General features: G+C 41.9%; 1 protein-coding gene across 1 annotated transcript in view; it reads right to left on the bottom strand.

Annotated features, from left to right (window-relative positions):
* LOC124619688 (WD40 repeat-containing protein SMU1) overlaps positions 1–19539 on the bottom strand; it is a 105573-nt gene that overhangs the window by 74870 nt on the left and 11164 nt on the right. The window contains exons 3-4 of the mRNA XM_047146238.1: positions 13454–13597; positions 6972–7086 (exon numbers count right to left, since the gene is read on the bottom strand). Of these exons, the coding sequence (XP_047002194.1) occupies positions 6972–7086; positions 13454–13597 (259 nt within the window). The remainder of the gene's footprint in view (positions 1–6971; positions 7087–13453; positions 13598–19539) is intronic.

Raw genomic sequence — 19539 nt, 5'->3', positions numbered from 1 at the left:
TTTGCAGGAACACAACGCAGCACCTGCGAAGGTTGAGATTGACAGAAGGGAGGAGCAAGGGAGGTGGGTGAATGGGGAAGAGGGGGGAGGGGGGGGGTGTCGTGTCACGGGCTGAACACTGAAACACCGAGATCATCACTCCCTCATTCAAGTGATTGTCCATGTGGAGTTTGTGATATCAGCCAGAAATTTGAATGACTTTAGTGATGTAAGTATTTGGTGTGATGAATTGCAGCTTGCTCACAATGAGTGAAAATAAAAGATAATGACAATGAGTAGGAAAAGCATTAATGTTTGATCACAGTATTGGCAGTATGATGCTTAATCATTTGCACTCCATAATGCAGAAACAGGGTGTCTCAGTGCACTCTTATTAAAATCTTCACCACCTGGGCAGCAAATGTGCCACACGGGATTGTGCAAGTCTCTTTGTGGAAATAATGAGGCCACTGACAAACAATTACAGTATACATTAAAACAAAAAGTGTGCTTTCACTGAAATTATTTATGTAATCATTGCAATACAAAAGCATTCATTGTGTGATATTTATTGAAACCCTTGATTGTTTAAAACGAATCACTGTCATCATCAAAATCATCCTTATATTTGTTTGCACATAGACATTCCTCTAAAAGCTTTACCATCTCTTCCTCAGAAAAGACTGGGCGCAAAGAACTAGTCATTTTACACCTACTAACTTGAACATAATAATTACGAACTTTCTCTCAACACAACTGTTACAGTGTGGCACTGGGTTAGCACAGGCTTCCCGTGATAGTAGCACTATGCAGCACTGATGCCTAGTACAGACAGATGTGAGAATGGTGCAATGGAGAGCTATGAAAAACCGTGTTGACTGAGGTTCAACACAGGAGGGGATAACAAAATTTGCAATGTCAAGTGCGATTCGCTGTTGGGAGTGAAAAGGGTTAACACAGTCATATTGGTTAAATATGTAGGTGAAATGTTGCAAAGATGAGCATGTAAGGTCAATGTACAGAAGGAGAAAGGTTGACTTCAGTTTACTGTGAGAATTACAGGGAAGTTTAGCTCATCTATAAATGAAACAGCATATAGATTACCTGTGTGACCCATTCCTGAGTACTATTCAAGTGTCAGATAAGCGAGTCAGGGCTCCTACAGAAGCATACAATCATTTTTCCCTTGCTCCATTTTTGAACAGAACAAGAAAGGGAATGGGTGCAAACCAGGATGTGAGGTGAACAAGTTTCTGCAGTTTCTTGGTTCTGCATTCCTTCCATGGAATGGTCAAGGAGGGAAAGTTCTTCGGCTCGTAATGATGTGCAGTGAAGTATTTGATTTTAGAGGTGAAGTCTGAGAAAAGATTTAGTCAAAGAGTAAGATTGCAGCACAGGATAAGGACCAAAAAGTCCTGCAATGGCTCAGTGTCCGACACTTCCCACATACGTACTCACAAAAGAGCAGTGAGTCCCCAAGGGAGTCATCTGCCGAGGAACTATTCAGTCAGAAATCTTAAGGAGAAAAATAAGAAGTGCTATTTCTAAAGCTGACCACCTCTCTCTAGTATCTGTGTGTGGAGGATCTTTTAACAAAACGTACTCCACTGTGGCTCCTAAATACTTGCAACATTTAATACTGTGCAAAGAAGCTACCCAAATCCACTACTTACTTTACTTTATGTGATCAGCCCCAGACGATCATGCACAGTCACAGTTAAAGCTCTCTATCTGCTTCTGTCTTCTGCCATCTGTCCCGAGTTCTCCATGGCTGCCAGTCTACTATATCCTTCCATCTCTTCATAGGTCTACTGCTCTGCCACCTGATAGCATGTAGTCCCTAGCAATTTTGGGCCATTTCCTTTCTGCTATACTTGTTATGTGTTTATTCCACTGGAGTCTTTTGCTTTCCATCACTCCAAAGATAATAGGTTCCTTGTATAGTTAGTTATTCTAGTTCTGCATTGTGATGCCTTTTCCGTTCACCGAAAGTTTGTCACAGACAGGTACATATATTTTCTTGAGGACCTTCCTTTCAAATGCCAGCAATAGTTGTGATACACTTCTAGATCATAAGTCTGGATTTAGAGAATAATACCATGTGTTTCCTGCCAGCAGTCTTGCCTTAATCTCTGCTTCAGTTAACATTACTTCAATTAAAATCGATCCAATATATTTGAATTCTTTCACAGATTTGTACCTGGTACAGCTCATCGTTGATTTTGGGACTTGCAAGCCTATCTTCATTTGATCATGTACTCTGTCTTTCCAGTGTCAGATTGGAAAGGACAGGTGATAATCCAGCTCTTTATCTTAATACTGTGTATGATGCCACTGATTTCAGGGTCGAAATACTTCTTTCCAGTTCTTCTTGTGTGCATGCTATTAGGATAATAAGCTGCATATGGCAGATAGGTTATATTTTAGTTGTTGATTTGAACAACCATAAAAATTACTTTGTTGAACTCTTGCTTTTCAAGTGCCAAATTGGAAAGGACAGGTGATAATCCATCTCCTAATCTTAATATTGTGTATGCTTGGAAACTTTCTGTCATTTCATTGCCAATTTTAACTTTGTATTTTGTGTCATTTAAGCACATCTCTGTAAATCTCACCAATTTATTTAATATGCCAAATTCTGTTATGGTTTTAATCAGATTTGGTCTATGGATACTATTATAAGCCTTCTTGAAGACTTGACATATAATGAAAAGAAATTTAGTTACATATCGAGTGAAGGTATAAAGACTGTAAGACGTGGAAAAATCTAATTTTTTCGTCTAACAGCTTTTGAAAAATTGGACGATTAGTATTTCATATTGGCTGGAATGCCATCTCTTCAGCACAGGCAACATAATTAGCCCTGAAGCAGCAAAAGGGTTAATTCACTTTGGAATTACTTCTTGGGCTACTTCTTCAATTACATCTGCAATTACCTTCCGATTCTGATCTATCTCAACATTTCCGTCATCTTCATTCTCCAATGCATCAAAAAAATTGGTCAATTTGATCTCTAAAGTGCTGCGTGTCTTTGTTCAGGCTTTCCTGATCATATCGAGTTATGTTTTGTATTTCTTTGCATTTTCTGGGTCACCACATTGCCTTCTTCACTGTTCTACAAGCAAGTGGTCCGATCCACATTCAGCACCTATTGCGCCTTGACATTTTGTATCCCTTCTTCATTCTTGTCTATACCAGTACAGAATTCACTGTCTTTCCATCTGGAGATACCCAAGTTGCTTTACAATAATGTTCTGAAAAGGAAAGTTGCTACTCACCATATAGCGGAGATGCTGAGTTGCAGACAGACACAACAAAAAGATTTTCACAGTTAAAGCTTTCAGCCTATGGCCTTTGTCAACAATAGACACACACACACACACACACACACACACACACACACACACACACACACACACACACGCACAAATGCAACTCACGCACACGACTGCAGTCTCAGGCAACTGAAACCACACTGCGAGCAGCAGCACCAGTGCGTGATGGGAGAGAAATAGAGAGAAACAAATAAGCAAATCAAATAAAATACAATAAACAAAAGACTGAGTGTGGTGGTGGACAGACGGCTGTCTAGTGCTGGAATGGGAGCATGGAAGGGGCTGAACGGGTGAGGACAGCGACTAATGAAGGTTGAGGCCAGGAGGGTTACGGGAACAAAGGATGTATTGCAGGAAAAGTTCCCACCTGCGCAATTCAGAAAAGCTGGTGTTGGTGGGAATGATCCATAAGGTACAGGCTGTGACGCAGTCACTGAAATTAAGGATATCATGTTTGGCAGTGTGCTCAGCAACCGGGTGGTCGACTTGTTTTTTTTGGCCACAGTGTTTCGGTGGCCATTCAGGCGGATAGACAGCTTGTTGGTTGTCATGCCTACATAGAATGCAGCACAGTGGTTGCAGCTTAGCATGTAGACCACATGACTGGTTTCACAGGTAGTCCTGCTTTGATGGGATAGGTGATGTTAGTGACCGGACTGGAGTAGGTGGTGGTGGGAGGTTGTATGGGACATACAACATGAATGTAACATAGATATAAGCAAAATTCTTTAAAACTGGAACCATAACCCACTTGATTAAATCTGATTACCAGTTCTCTATGGACCAATGAACAAGTATTATTCCCTTTTACGAGAGCATGTGAACTTGAGCCAATCAAAGCTTTATTTCCTATTCTGTCTAAAACCTCTTCATTAATTCACTGCATTTCTTCTTCCTTTCATCTGCCCATTTTTTTTCCTTGGTGTTTCTTTTGTTGAGATCTGTCCAATTTTCTCGTTTCTGATCTTTCTTCTGAACTGTTTTCTGGTCTCAATTCCTTCTTCTGAAATTTTCTATTTCTGGAGGTCTTCTTGTGTTCCTTTCATCCACCTGGTCTTTCATTTGCTTGCTTTAACAAAGCTAATTTTCTTTTAGTGTGTGTGTTTTCATCCATCTATCTACATAGATGTCCACAGAAGTGTATGCATCTTTATCCTAAATTCACGTGTGATGTCTGGGTGTTCTTAGAGTTGCTTTGTAGGTTGTCTGACACAAATGCCATCTCCGAGAACAGTGCTATAGATTTTTCTGAGAATTTTTCGTTCTTGATTCCTATGTGATAAGTTTTTGTCATCTGTCTAATTACATTTGTTTCTTCTGCATGCAAGGCTTTTGGTAAGACAACCATATTGTAGTGAAGTAGTCTTGCATTATGAGTTGTCTTTTGTTGTTGTGACTCCATGTCAGTTTGGTTTTTGCAATTTGAATATTCTTTCTGTGTTGGAGACTGTGTTCAGTCTTTTGGGTTGGATGGATTCTCCTCTGATTTGGTGTCCTTATACTGAATTTTTTCATAGGAAATTTGGAGTCCAGTTTTGCAGAAGATTTGATATAGTTTATCAAGTGCTAGTTTCACTTCATCTTTGTTGTTAGTTGACATAGCCAGGTAATCTGCAAGGGCCAAGCATTTCACAGTGACTCTTTTCCTCTCTTTTTTTTCCAATTAGGATACCTTTGATGTGCTTCTCCCATTCCTAATTATTTTTCCAAAACAATGTTGAACAAGACTGGCAATAAGCCATCACCTTGTTGGACTCCTGTGTGAACTTCAAGTGAGTTTGAGATTTCTTCCACAAATTTCATTTTTAAAGAGTTTCCTGATAAGGTTACGTGGATGATGGCCCTGGTCTGTTTATCAACTCTTGATGCTTCTGGGCTATTAAACAACTTTTGCTTGTCAAGCTTTTTGAAATCCACAAATGTGACTGTAGTGTTCCGACTAGAGATAACGTTATATGTTACTGGCAGAAATTTATATATGCAATCCTATATACCGGATTTATCAGATAGTTATGAAAAGGTGGTCCTTAAGCGAAATTTGTCCAAAACAAATAACATGCACAAGAAATAAGTAACTGCAAGACAAATTATGTTGAGTGACACTGGTGAAAAAAATTTTAACAAATATGTTTATATGAGACAGTTAATTAGTATCCAAGGAAACTTAAAATTTGAAATTTTTCACCGAAACAATCTATGTTGGAGGGTTCATGAAAGAAACACAAATCTAATATGCCAACAAATCAAAAAAGGTTGTTTACAAAAAGTGTGATTATCCTGTACTAATGTATGGTTGTCGAGCTTAGATTTTAAACAAGTTTTTCAAAAGAAACCTCCTAACAGCTCGGAGATCTATGGGAAGGTTACTCCTATGTCTCACTGAGAAGGATGGGAGGAAGAAAGGAAGGAAGGAAAATCAGTGTTTAACGTCCTGTCGACATCAAGGTCATTAGAGATGAGAATACATGCTCTGAATGTTTCAAGGATGGGGAAGGAAATCGGCTGTGCCTTTTCAAAGGAGTCATCCCATCATTTGTCTAGAGTGATTTAGGGAAATTATGTCTCACAAAGAAGATCGAAAAGAAGTGATGGCATAAGAACACCAGCAGGAGTTCAGGATGCTGTGGAGAGGGAAGGGCTCTAAAATGGAAATGGGCAGGACATATTGCATGAAGAAGTGATAAACAACACATATAGGCAGTACTAAACTGGAGGTCCACAGAAAGATCATGAGGTGGACCACCTGACCATTGAGATAATGATTAAAAAAAAAATAAGCTGAAGAACTGACAGAGAATATCAGGAGATAAAGAGGCATGGACACAGTGATTCAAATTGTGTTTGTTAGTTTAAAAGTCTATTAAAAGTGTGCTGTTGTAGCTCCACTTTCACTGTCTGGTCATCAGCTGCATAACGTACCTCCACTGGATGCAAATAAAATTAGGTGACACACTAAACCAAACTAAATTAAACTCTGCCTGAACAGGCCATGAAGGTCCAATGGTACCGACTGGCTGCCATGTCATCCTCAGCCCATAGGCATCACTGGATGCAGATATGGAGGCACATGTGGTCAGCACACTGCTCTCCCGGCCATATGTTAGTTTATGAGACCTGAGCCACTACTTTTCAATCAAGTAGCTCTTCCGTTTGCCTCACTAGGGTTGAGTGCACCCCACTTGCCAACAGCGCTCAGCAGACCGGATGGTCATCCATCTAAGTGCTAGCCCAGCCAGACACTGCTTAACTTCAATGATCTGACGGGAACCAGTGTTACCACAGTGGCAAGGTCATTGGCGAAGCAACACCCTATCCTTCATAAATCCATCAACGTGTGCATAGATTTGACATTTACTTCAACACGAGCATACTATGCCATTTTCCAAGTCAATGTCGAGCTGACACATAATGTTGATTAAATATAATGTACACTCAAAACTTCAGTTATAGCAATGCCTGTCCCCATTTCAGCCAACATGTGAGGAAGGGTTAATTTGCAGTCTGCTAGTCTCCAGTTATAGAAGTTCTTATAAACCAACAAAGTGATGCATCCACAAAGAATAACAACTCAAAATGATTAATTATTTCGCACATAAAGTTATTGTCTGCAAATAAAGGCATTTTCAAACTAAAAAAAAATCATTTCATGTAACCAACCTAGATGAATATATCTCTCCGGTTCCTGCTGCTTCATCATAATCATTGGATCTGTCTGTCTAAGAAGTGATCGAGCTGCACCCAGTTCACGTAGTTCAATCAGTTCTAACACAACCTGAAAAAAAGAACAAACATTACGCATTGCCAATACCTGGTCGCTTTTCCTAAAAAGGGCAATGAACAGGGCAAGAAAAATACAATGACCATGATAGGATAACAACAAAGATACATCATTAGGCTGACTTAAGAGTTCTCTACAGTCTGATTTAAACTAGTGGTCACTTTACAGTTCACAGCCTGCACGGCTCCTGCCACAAACAAACCAACAGGGCCTGTCACCATCAGCTCCCACAGCATTGCCACTTCCACTGCACTGCCCTGCCTAAGGCATTGTGCCAGAAAGTCCTCACGAAGCCGTTGTAGTGAGAGGTTTGGGTGACATTTATCTTCATGTGCCTTACAATGTGTGATGAAAGTAGTTGAAAGATGGGCAGACCAAGGCTGTACACACCTAGGAAACTTTCAAAGAAGTTAGGCAAACATGCCCTTCAGTTGGCAAATCCGACTCTAGATGAAGTCCTACCCATTGCTCACTCGTTTGTAATTTCTCACGCCGCTGGAGCACAGATAGAGGCATGGGGCGACGTGCGATGTTGCGATGTTGACGAAGCGTGTGGCGTGTCCCCGCCAGCCGACGTGGCCGCAGTACGCTCCCTAGTGCAGCCTCAGCCTAACCGCAAACAAACCTCTACGAAACTGCAGCAAAACCCACAGCAACTTCCTTCATGTCCGCGGTATTTTATGAAACATGCACGAGAAGATTGTCCACAACATTGGGCCGTGTGTCACAAATACAAAAAAAAAAAGGGGTCATGTGTCATCCGTTTGCAAATTCGACCGCATACATGATGTTCATGAACATGACGCTGATTCTGATTCTGTGTTTTCTGTCAATTCTACTTCTTCCCTTTCAGGGAAGTTATTCCTCACTGTCCAAATACTTGGTCGAGATGTTCGCATGCAGGTGGATACTGGTTCTGCTGCCACTATCATCAATTCTCAGACGTATCTTCAGTTGGGTTCTCCAATCCTGTCACCTGTCACTAGGCAATTACGGACTTACAATAAACAGAAGATTTCTCTCTTGGGACAATTTGATGCTAAGGTATCTTACAAATCTGTAGTTCGCACTGTTCCCATATTTGTGGTCGGCCATAGTAACGCGGAGAATCTTTTTGGTTTCAATGCCTTTCGCGTTTTTGGGTTCTCCATAGATGACTCTGTCAATATCGTCTCTGATGCTATTCTTTATGCTCAATTGGATTCCTTGTCGACGACATTTTCGTCCCTTTTTTCTCCTGGGTTAGGCCATGCAAACGACTTTGAAGCTCATATAACTCTCTAACCCACTGCTCGGCCTAAGTTTTTTCGGGCTCGGCCCATTCCTGTGGCCTTTCATGATCAGGTCAAGCGGGAGCTTGATCGTCTCACTGCTTCAGGGGTCTTGCTTTCTGTCACTTCCAGTGAGTGGTCCTCTCCTGTCATAGTCGTAGCTAACCCAAAGGGTGTCATTCGCCTCTGTGGCGATTTCAAAGCCACTGTAAATGCTGAATGCCTTATCGATACTTACCCTATGCCTCGACCTGAAAAATTGTTCACTAAACTTGCTGGAGGCCAGTATTTTTCTAAACTTGACCTGTCAGAAGCTTATCATCAACTTCCTCTCGACACTGCTTCCTGGCAGTTTCTGGTCCTTAACACGCCTTTCGGCCTCTATCAATACCAACGACTGCCATTCAGGGTTCCCAGCGCCCCTGCTCTCTTTCAGCTATTCTTGGAACAATTATTGCTCACTGTCCCTGAGTGTATAAATTACCAGGACGACATTGTTGTCACTGGCTCCACCACTGACGAACATCTTCAAAATCTCCACACACTTTTTCATGTCTTACATACTGCCGGTCTTAAGTGTAATCTTCAGAAATCAAAATTTTTTCAGGCATCTATCACGTACTTGGGGTTTCAACTCTCTCGGGATGGTATTCGTCCACTTCAGCAAACTGTCGCTGCGATCGATGCCCTTCCTCGCCCTACATCTGTTAAGGAACTGCAGGCCTTCTTGGGGAAAATAGCACACTATCACAAGTTTTTACCGTCTGCTGCTTCGGTGGCTCAGCCGTTGCATTGCCTGTTGCATAAAAACGTGCCTTTTCACTGGTCCGCGTCATGTGATGCGGCTTTCCAGAAATTGAAGACTATGCTGAAACAGGCCCCGTGCCTGGCTACTTATCAACCTGGCCAACATCTTGTTCTTGCCACGGACGCCTCTCAATATGGGGTCGGTGCAGTCCTTGCGCACCGGTTTTCTGATGTTTCTGAACAACCCATCGCTTACGCCTAAAAAACGCTCATGGATGCCCAACAAAAGTATTCTCAAATTGAAAAAGAAGATTTGGCCATTATTTATGCCTTTCATAAGTTTGGTGTTTTTCTCTATGGGTCCAAATTTCATCTTGTTATGGATCACAAGCCACTTGTTTCCTCGTTTCATCTATCAATGTCACTTCCCGACAAGGCTGCACACCGCCTCCAGCATTGGGCTCTTTACTTGTCTCGTTTCAATTATGAGACTCATTTCCGGCTGACGCCTCAACATGTGAATGCTGATGCACTGTCTCGTCTTCCTATGGGTCCTGATCTGGCATTCGATAGGGACGAACTTTTGTGTTTCCACCTGGATGTTGCCAAGCAGTGGGTTGTGGACAGGTTTTACGCTGTATTCAGAAGGGTTGGCCAGATCGTCCATCCGCTAAGACTTCTGATCCATTGCGGAACTACTACACTTTGCGTTACCGCCTCATGGCTAGGGATGGTGTTATCCTCCTTTCCACCGAAAATGCTTTGCCGCGTGTTGTGGTACCGGCGTCTTTGCGTGCTTTGGTCTTGCGTCTCCTTCACCAAGGACACTGGGGTGTCTCTCGCACAAAATCTCTGCCATGCCGTCATGTGTACTGGCCCGGCATCAACTCTGAAATGGCACACATGGTCGCTGCCTGTGGCCCTTGCGCGTCACAGGCCACCGCCCCGAAGTCATCTTCATCACCGTGGCCTTCGCCTGAGAAGCCCTGGGAGCATATTCATGCTGACTTCGGAGGACCTTTTTAAGGTACTTACTGGCTTCTCATTATTGATGCCTACTCTAACTGTCCTTTCATTGTCTGTTGCACATCGCCTACCACCGCGGCAACCACCAATGCTCTAGCTCGCATTTTCTCTTTGGAAGGCCTTCCCTCTACTCTTGTTACTGATAATGGTCCGCAATTTGCCTCTTCCGATTTTGCGGATTTTTGTGCCAGTCATGGTGTCATGCATGTCACGGCCCCTCCATTCCATCCACAGACAAACGGTGAGGCTGAACGACTGGTCCGCACATTTAAGGCTCAGATGAGGAAACTCCTGACTTCTTCTGCTGCAGACGACGTACTTCTCCAATTTCTGGCTTCTTACCGTTTCACCCCCATGGGTGACCACAGCCCGGCTGAGCACTTACATGGCCGACAGCCCCACACACTACTTCATCTACTGCGGCCTTCCACCTCACGGCTGCAGGTGCCTTCGCTTGGCCGGTTCACCAACGACGAGCTTGTATGGGTACGGGGATATGGCAGGTGGCCAAAATGGAGTCCTGGCCGCATCTTACGATACCGTGGCCAACGCCTGTATGAAATCCAGATGGACACGGGTGTTGCAGTGCGTCATTCGGACCAGCTTCAGCCTCGTGTGCTGGCAACGCCTGTTCCAGATGCCGCTACACCACCTTCGGCTCTACCTGACGCTCGGGATACTGGAATCTCTCATTACTCACAACGCAGTCCTCTCGAACTGACGCCACCAGGAGACGTGCCCATGCAGGAACCAGATGACCATCATCTGTCGGAGCAACTCTACTCGCCTCGTTCTCCTACGGACGCGGACACATCACCCATGTCTCCTGTTATAACAACCGGACTTGCTGCAACAGGCAGATTGGTGCACAGGGCCCCAGCAGATTTGGCCCCCACGTCTCCTGTCATCTCGACCCGTTATCATCAGGGACACTTCCGTCCATACTGGAAGCCTCCTCCTCGAGACTTTACGGCCAGTCAAACAACACCTATGGACGTTAGCAATCTACAGGCCACCTCCATCAAGACCTGTGCAAAAACTTCAAAGGGGGGTAAAGTGTTGTGACTCACCGATCTTTCAAAGTGCCACCGCGCAATTTCGCGTGTCCTCTACATGCGGCACTGTCTGCCAGCCATGCAGCAGCAGCAGCAGCACCACCTAAGCGGCTAGCCAGCCAGCGGCCGCTAGACTCAGACTCAGTTATGATCTGACTGTTAAAGTGTACACACGTCTTACTCTGTTTACTTGACCTGTGACTTTCATGTATTGCGTCTTCCTTGAAATATATTTGTTCAACCTGAAGTTATAACAAAGAGGTACCTCGAGAAGGGGGTCACAAATCTGAACTGTTTTCAGGAAGATGCAATTCACTGTAGATATATGCATATTATTCAAAGAAGGAGTATCCGACACAAAAAGTGACATGCTACCCATGTAGCAATGGTCCTATCTCAGGGCAGTAAATCATCCTTGTTATGAGTTGTGAAAAAGTTACAATTCTGCTATAAATCCATTTCTGGCCACAAGTTATTATTTTAACGCCAAGAAATTGCAGCCTGGTGATGCCGCTTTCTTAAAGAATACATAGGGACAAATTTTTACTATATCATTTGGCTTGATGAAACATGGGTGGCTGCAAGACACAGTTTGAAAAATGGCTGGATAGACAATACTGTCAGCAACAGTATGGCAGCTCCGATAGGCAGAGGAAAAGGAATAATTGTAGCAAGTGCTGCAAATTCGAAGCTTTCATTGTCTGCTGTTATTCAGTTCAAACAATACTTCAGAGTACCATGAGGAGATGAATCACAATACCTTTGTGCATGGTCAGAACATAATGAAAAACTCTGTAATTATTATGGATAACACTACATATCATTTGATTGAACAAGATAAAATGCCCACAAAAGTTATGAAGAAAAATAACATCGTTTGCTGGCGAGACAGGTATAGTATGGCCTGGCAGTACCGGTAATTTGACAAGGGCACAATTATTAGAACTTTTATCACACTACAAGCCAGAGAATCCAGTTTACATTGTGGATGAAATAGCAAAAAATTACAGGCATTAAGTGCTCAGACTCCCTCCCTACTACTGCCACTTCCCACGCAATAGAGCTGACTAGGGGCACACATTAAATTTCATATTGCTGCAGAAAACAAAAAAATTACATTGACCGAAGTGGAATGCCTTTTGGAGGAGGCAGCTGAAAATGCAACACCAGAAGACTTGCTTACCCCGCCAGAATGTTTTACCCAACAGATAAGCTTGCAAAATGGTTGGTACAAATTTTTGTCAGTCACAATCTTCCAGCAGCCAAGGTTGTCTTTGTAGATTCACATACAAACCACAAGCAGGCGAATTCGTCAGGAACATACCCCATTCCTTATTCATTCAGTGCCACAATGTTTAGAGGTACTGACTCTAGTGGCTTCACACCATGCTTAATACTCCATATGGAATCATATACATATATCCAACTGCTGTGTATTTAACTCATGGAAAAGTTAATTTCATTCACACATACCATTCCTGCAGTTTTATTTTAACAACATTCTTAATAATTTTACACACTGCAAAATATTCCCTGTATTATTTTGACACAGCATGCAATTTCAAGGAATGCACATATGAAAAGTTTACACTAGTGTATCCTCAGCTACTTCTGGCAAACTATAAGTGATACACGTAACATTGTTTTATCCTTTTGCAGCTTAAGATCTTAGCGAACTGCCCTTGCTATATGTTTGAAGACAACTGTCTTGTTATCCCTGCCCACAAGAGGTGGCAGAGTTCATGCATGTAAACTGATAAGATCACATAATTACAATGTTATTTTTAAAATTATTTAATCGGGTAGATAAAAAATCTACTTACCAAGCAGCCGCAGAACCCACACATAAAATACTGTTGTAATTGGCAAGCTTTTGGAGCCAGTGGCTCCTCCTTCAAGCAGAAGGGTTGAAGGGGAAGGAAGAAGGGTGAAGGAAAAGGACTGGAGGGGTCTTGGAAAGGGGGTAGATTTTGGGAAGGTCACTCAGAACCGTGGGTCACGGGCGACTTAACATACGGGATGAGAAGGAAAGACTCAAAATTGATTTTAAATACTTTCAAACCATGCAGATGATCTTACACGCCAAATTTAATGGAACCCTTTGAACCAAAGTTACTAATACACTGAATGAATCACTACCGTAATTCACAGAAAGCGGATTAAAAAAAATGATGAAACAAGGGATTTGTATAAAATACACTAATAACTGACAATGCAGTAAAAGACTCTAAACTACAGTGATGAGCTGCTGTAGAAGTTCACCTGTTCATAGAGATCAATAAGCTTCTTGTCTGGAAGTTTAAGTGACTGAATTGCTTTAAGCACTGTATCCCAATGGCCATTATTGATGTCAGCCACAAAACCTTCAACACTGTCCACAGTGTTAAGGGAAACACCAGTCTCATCCTAGAACATAAACAACAAAACCTTTAGCAATGCACACTATATGATCTATAAATACACATTTTATCTCAAAACGGTGAGTAGTAACCTATAGAAAATACAGCACAGGGTTATCATTTGCTGTCAAAATCATTAGGTTAATATGAATATAAATCTACAGAATAAAAAAACTATCATTCAAATTCTTACAGATCTCTGCACACACATAAATGCTTTCAGGAAGAAAATATGAAAGATTACAATTCAACAGCCCATCTACTACAAAGTCTCAGAGGTGGGGCACAAGCTCGGATTGTTTTAAGGATGGAAGAAGGAAATCGGCTATGCCCTTTCAAAGGAACCATGTCAGCATTTGCCTGGAGCGATTTAGGGAAATCGAGGGAATCTAAACCAGAATGGTCAGAAACAGATTTCGTCATCCCCCCAAATGCAAGTTTGGTGTGCTAACTACTGAGCCACATTGCTCGATTTGGCATCAGGGCATAGTTGTCATAAGCAAAATCTTCAAGTATTAATACTCTCTAACAACTTCACTGAACAGTAAGCATGCTTTTATGGTAATGGTGTCACCAAGTTACTCAAAAAATGCGTACTGTATCAGACAATTCAAAGTGAGGAGAAAAGCCAAAAAGCATTGGCAATTTAATAGACAAATACATTGTCCATCGTTTCAATGAAACAACATAACATTTACATTCAAATTCAGAAAGCAACCACAAAATATATGTTACAAGGTACTTTCAACGAGTATTAGTTACTTAATTCCACTACAAAATTTTGAAAGAAAATGGTTCCCTTTCTACTGAAGCCATACCATATACACCTAAAACTTGTAGAATTAGTCTGCAATCTTGCAAAAAGTAAGACCTGTAGCTGTGATATATCAAGCATCTCACACTCTAACCTGAAAAATAACTGTTCACACTTATACTGCTAATAAATAAATGTCGTACATTACCTCACCTGGCACAAGCCTTCTGACCAACAACACTGCAGCAACTCGTGCCTCAACTTTGATGATTTCACTTTCAAGTGGTGTTTCAGTCAGCCTCACAAGGCTCAGTGAACCTCCTTACAGATCTTTCCACCAGAGAAAAATATGAGGTGGCCAACAGGAACCAAATCTGAGACCTCAACTTTACTAGCCAAAAATGCTAACCGCTGGACCAGATGGTCAATTTGCTTCTGCTGCTTTGACATTAGCTTTCATTGTTGCACCATTGGAAGGTTAGAAAGGCTATGTATCATTCCAAATCAGTGTATTGACTACTGGAGGGGAGATACTCTTACAGACAAAGAAGCTGAAAATCTAATAAAATCAGTTGCCATGGATTTGAATAAAGAGTCAGCATCATCATCTGCACCTGAAACAGCTGACCGTCGATAAACACAAAGTTGTGGACAACAGCATTATCATCAGGGAAGGAAACTTTCACATAATGCCAGCAAAGCGTCATGAACAGCCAAAATGAGGTATATTGTATGTCCTATTTCTGTTCTTATTCTACATAAGCACTTCATTCAGACAAGTAGTGCTTGACAGTGCTACATTTGTAAGAGTACTGGAGTGTGTGTTATTGCTACATCTCCCTCAAATTTCTCAGGCATATACACAACGGTGATTCCACCCTAGCCAGGTATTCAGTTTGATTTGAGGGGTAATAACAAATACTATAATATAATGATCACTTGTTTATAGACATGGAACATCTGGATATTCAACAGATATCACATATTATTAAGAGCAATAATGGTTCAAAGTTGACACAAAGACCTGCAAACAGTACACAGAGGCAGCACAGGCCAATTTCTTCATCGCTTATGGATCACTTTTCGGAGTCACGTATTTTACTTTTCAGTTTAACCATGTTTACTCATTTTATCTTCGTCTATTTATTGGAATCCAAATATTTTTGAAAATGTTTCTTTCATTGTAGCAGAGCTTCATCTGTGTATTTTTTTTAAGTAATATGCATGAAAAACAACATCTATGACATAACCTTTGTTACTTGAAAACTATGTGATACATACAGCCAATTTTAATTTTAGATACAGAGAAAGTGTAATGTTTGAATTGCCATTATTATTTTTAGATTTATTCCCAAAATTTTAAAGCTTTCCATAGATGGGCTACAAGAGATTAATGGGTTGCTTCTTTATCTATTAACGTTAATTACATCATAGAGTTTGAACCATTTTCTTCACAGATATTTCCCATAGGTAAAATTCTATTATTGACCTGAAAAAGTCCTGTTCTTGTAGTGTACTATCTAAAACAGGAAAAATTCCGATGCTAACAGAAGATAAACTTACAGTGTATTGTGACTAACTTTAAAGATATGCAGATACTTTAATGAACAGCATATTTTAGCCCAGGGCCAGCAGTCTCAACGCAGATGCAGACACATAGAGTTAAAAAATGTGTGTACACCTAGACATTCCAGCTTTGGGTGCTGTTAAGGAAACAGATTACTATATCAGCATGAATGAAGGCTGACAATTTTAGAGGCTGAAAGACTTATTTTCCATGTTAACAACTAAACAAATTAAATACAGGCCATAAAATACAATAAAACTTTGATAATATGCTTGGCCGAAACTTTGTAAATAATATCTTTGTGTGGTTAGGTAAACTACTTGTTTTTATTGTGTATCACTATAAAAAGTTACTCACATTACAAAATTAAGTTAATGGAGTTCAAATTGTGAACCTGCTCACTCTGCTTGGATAGTACTTCTTGCATTTTACCTGGGTTTTTGTATTCTCATGACAAATGAGTGTTTGAAATCTGAAATTTCTGAAGTATGTCACACCATCAGACAAAACAAAAAACTTTATTTTATTATTTATTAAAAATGTTTACAAGTTACTTATAACTTAAAAATTCAGAGGAATCTTGATTCATTATGAGTCTGAATACATGAACCCATCAGCTTCAGTATCCTGTCATGTTATCTGCTGGACAATGAACATTTTATAGGAAGAATAACCCCCAGGAAAAAAATTCAAGAAAACAGCAATAAAAAATTTAAATGTTCAGACTGATATGAAAATGATGACAATGACGATGATGATGTTTGGTTTGTGGGGTGCTCAACTGCGCCGTTATCAGCGTCCATACAAATTCCCAACCTTTGCTCAGTCCAATCGCGCCACTTTCAGGAATGATGATGAAATGATGAGGACTACACAAACACCCAGTCATCTCGAGGCAGGTGAAAATCCCTGACCCCGCCGCGAATCGAACCCAGGACTCCACGCTCGGGAAGTGAGAACGCGACCGCGAGACCACGAGCTGTGGACTGATATGAAAAGCCTCTTGGTTTGTGTGTGGGGCTGTCAGAAGCAATAATCTTCTTATCTGCTGTCTCCCTCTTTGTCTTCTTTCATTATCTTTCTTCTGCAAAACTTCTCTTGTTGCTCACGTGATACAACTGTGATCCCGCCAATACTGAAAGTCTTCTTGTAGAATCTAAAAGTGTTACTTGCCTCAAACCTTATAAGTAACTTTTATGGATGCAACCCAAATGACCCATGTTACATCTACATGTTGTTCAGTGGAGGGATTCATTCACTTTATGCATTTCACCTTTAGTACATCTTTCCACTAGCGCATCAGAAGTCAGTTTCGGTTCCATGGGCAGCATTGTTGCCATACTGTTTCAGACATCTTTACCTTCCTTAAAGTGTGGGTGTTTACACATCCCTCTACAATTTGTTTGTTGGCTCAGCACCAAGAATTCCCGTGTTCTGGATATGTTGCATACTGGTTTGTTTTGTTTTAGGGCACAAAAACAAATACGTCAAACACACCCATGTTAGAACTGTAGATAACTCATACAGCAAAACACAAATTAGAAAATAAGTGGTAAAAAAAAGTGCATTTGGTCAGGAAATGGCAAACCATCAAAGTTGATGACAATGAACACAATGATCACCACTTAACAAATGGTAATGACTGAAACAACGGTGCCCAATAAGCAACCTAGCTAAAATGATCTCCTTGCAGCGAGCGGGCTGAGGAGGAGGTCGGCCAAGCTGCTGGGAGAGGTTTAATTTCCCGGAAGTTGTTCCCATGAAGGGAAGATGAGTGGTGATGGCAAAGGGACAGCACCTGCCGACAGACAGCAACACAGAGATAATTGGAGAGAATGGAAGAACTAGCGGGCCGATGTAGGAGGACTGCAGCCTTGGCAGCAGTATGAGCAGCCTCATTTCCCATCAGAGAGACATGACCAGGGATCCACAACATCACAGTGTCTCCATCAAGAGTGTGCAAGCGAAAGCTTTCCTGGAGCCAATGTACTTAGGGACAGGCTGTGTATAGCACACAGAGGCTCTGAAGTGTTCCAGAAGCCAATACCAAAACTCGTTAGTGACAATAACAAAGGCACACCTGACACCACAGTCAATCCGAGAGCCATCAGTGTACAAAAAGGTACTATCGCGAAGTTTTTTGCGAAGGTCGAGAAACTTATGGGGATAGAGTGAGCCTGGAATAGTGTCCTCAGGAAGCAAATTAAGTCCAAGGTGAACAATAGCTGTCGCACGAAGCCAAGATGGTGCTCAGGGTTCACACCCATTGAGAAAGAGGCAGGTAGTGTGAAGTTAAGCTGCCACAGCAATAGCCAAAAGCAAACTCCAGGAGGTAACAGAGAAGAGGGATGTGCCCCATACTGGCAGCTAAAGGAGTCATCAAAGGAGGCGGCATAGGATGAGTGGCCACACATGGTAGACAAACGCCATGCACATCCGCTGAGGAGAAAGTCACAGCGGTAGGACAGCGGTAGTACAGCAGCTTTTGCAAACAGACTCTCAACCAACCTCGTGTAAAATGCCAGTGGCCACACGGATGCCACAATGGTGGATTGTATTGAGATGGCATAAGATGGACGGACTTGCAGATGCATAAACGAAACACCCATAGTCTAGTTTCGAATGGGCACGGGATCGGTACAAACAGAGGGACGTGGTCTGATCCACTCCCCACGAAGTACTGCTGAGGACACTTAGTACACTGAGGGACCAGGTACAGAAGGTGGCCAGGTAAGACACATGGGAGGACTAAGAATGTTTGCTATCAAGCATGATCCCCAGGAATTTTACAGTTTCAGTGAATGGAAGAGCAACAGACCCACGATGTAAGGACAGTGGAAGAAAGCCACTGCACCACCAGAAATTCATACAAACAATTTTGTCAGTAGAAAAGCAAAAGCCATTGTCGATGCTCCACAAGTAAAGTTGATCGAGACATCACCGGAGACACTGTTCCAGGAGACAAGAATGTGGAGAGCTGCAAGAGATCGCAAAATCGTTAATGAAAAGGGTGTCGAAGGTGCCCAGTGGGAAACAGACCATAATGGGGTTTATGGCAACAGCAAAGATGACAATTTCTCAGGACAGAACCCTGAAGCACACCGTTTTCCTGGATAAAGGTGTCCAACAAGACAGAAGCCACACGTACCTCGAAAGCCCAGTCTTTTACAAATTACTTAAGGAAACGGGGCAGGCGGCCTCAGAAGCCCCACGTATAGAGAATACAGAGCATAACAGTCCTCAGGGCAGGTGTCGAAATCTTTCTCCAAATAAAAAAACACAGCCACTGTCTGGTATTTCTGCAGAAAAACATTCATCACATGGATGGACAAAGTGAGAATATGGTCAACTGCAGAACACCATGCTCAAAATCCACATTGTGCAGTGATTAATAAATTTTGAGATTCGAGCCACCGTACCAGGCGGGCATGAACCATACGTTCCATCACCTTGCAAACACAGCTGCAGAGAGAATTGGTGCAGTTGGTAGAAGGAAGGTGTTTGTCCTTATTGGGCTCAGGTATGAATGTGACTGTGGTTTCAGGCCAGCGACTGGGAAACGTGCCCTCTGCCCAAATGTGATTGTATGTATGAAGGAGAAAGTGCTTGCCCACAGGAGAATGGTGCT

This window comes from Schistocerca americana, chromosome 6, assembly GCF_021461395.2.
Source record: "Schistocerca americana isolate TAMUIC-IGC-003095 chromosome 6, iqSchAmer2.1, whole genome shotgun sequence".
Taxonomy (NCBI): Eukaryota; Metazoa; Arthropoda; class Insecta; order Orthoptera; family Acrididae; genus Schistocerca; species Schistocerca americana.
This window is presented reverse-complemented; position numbering and strand designations above follow the sequence as displayed.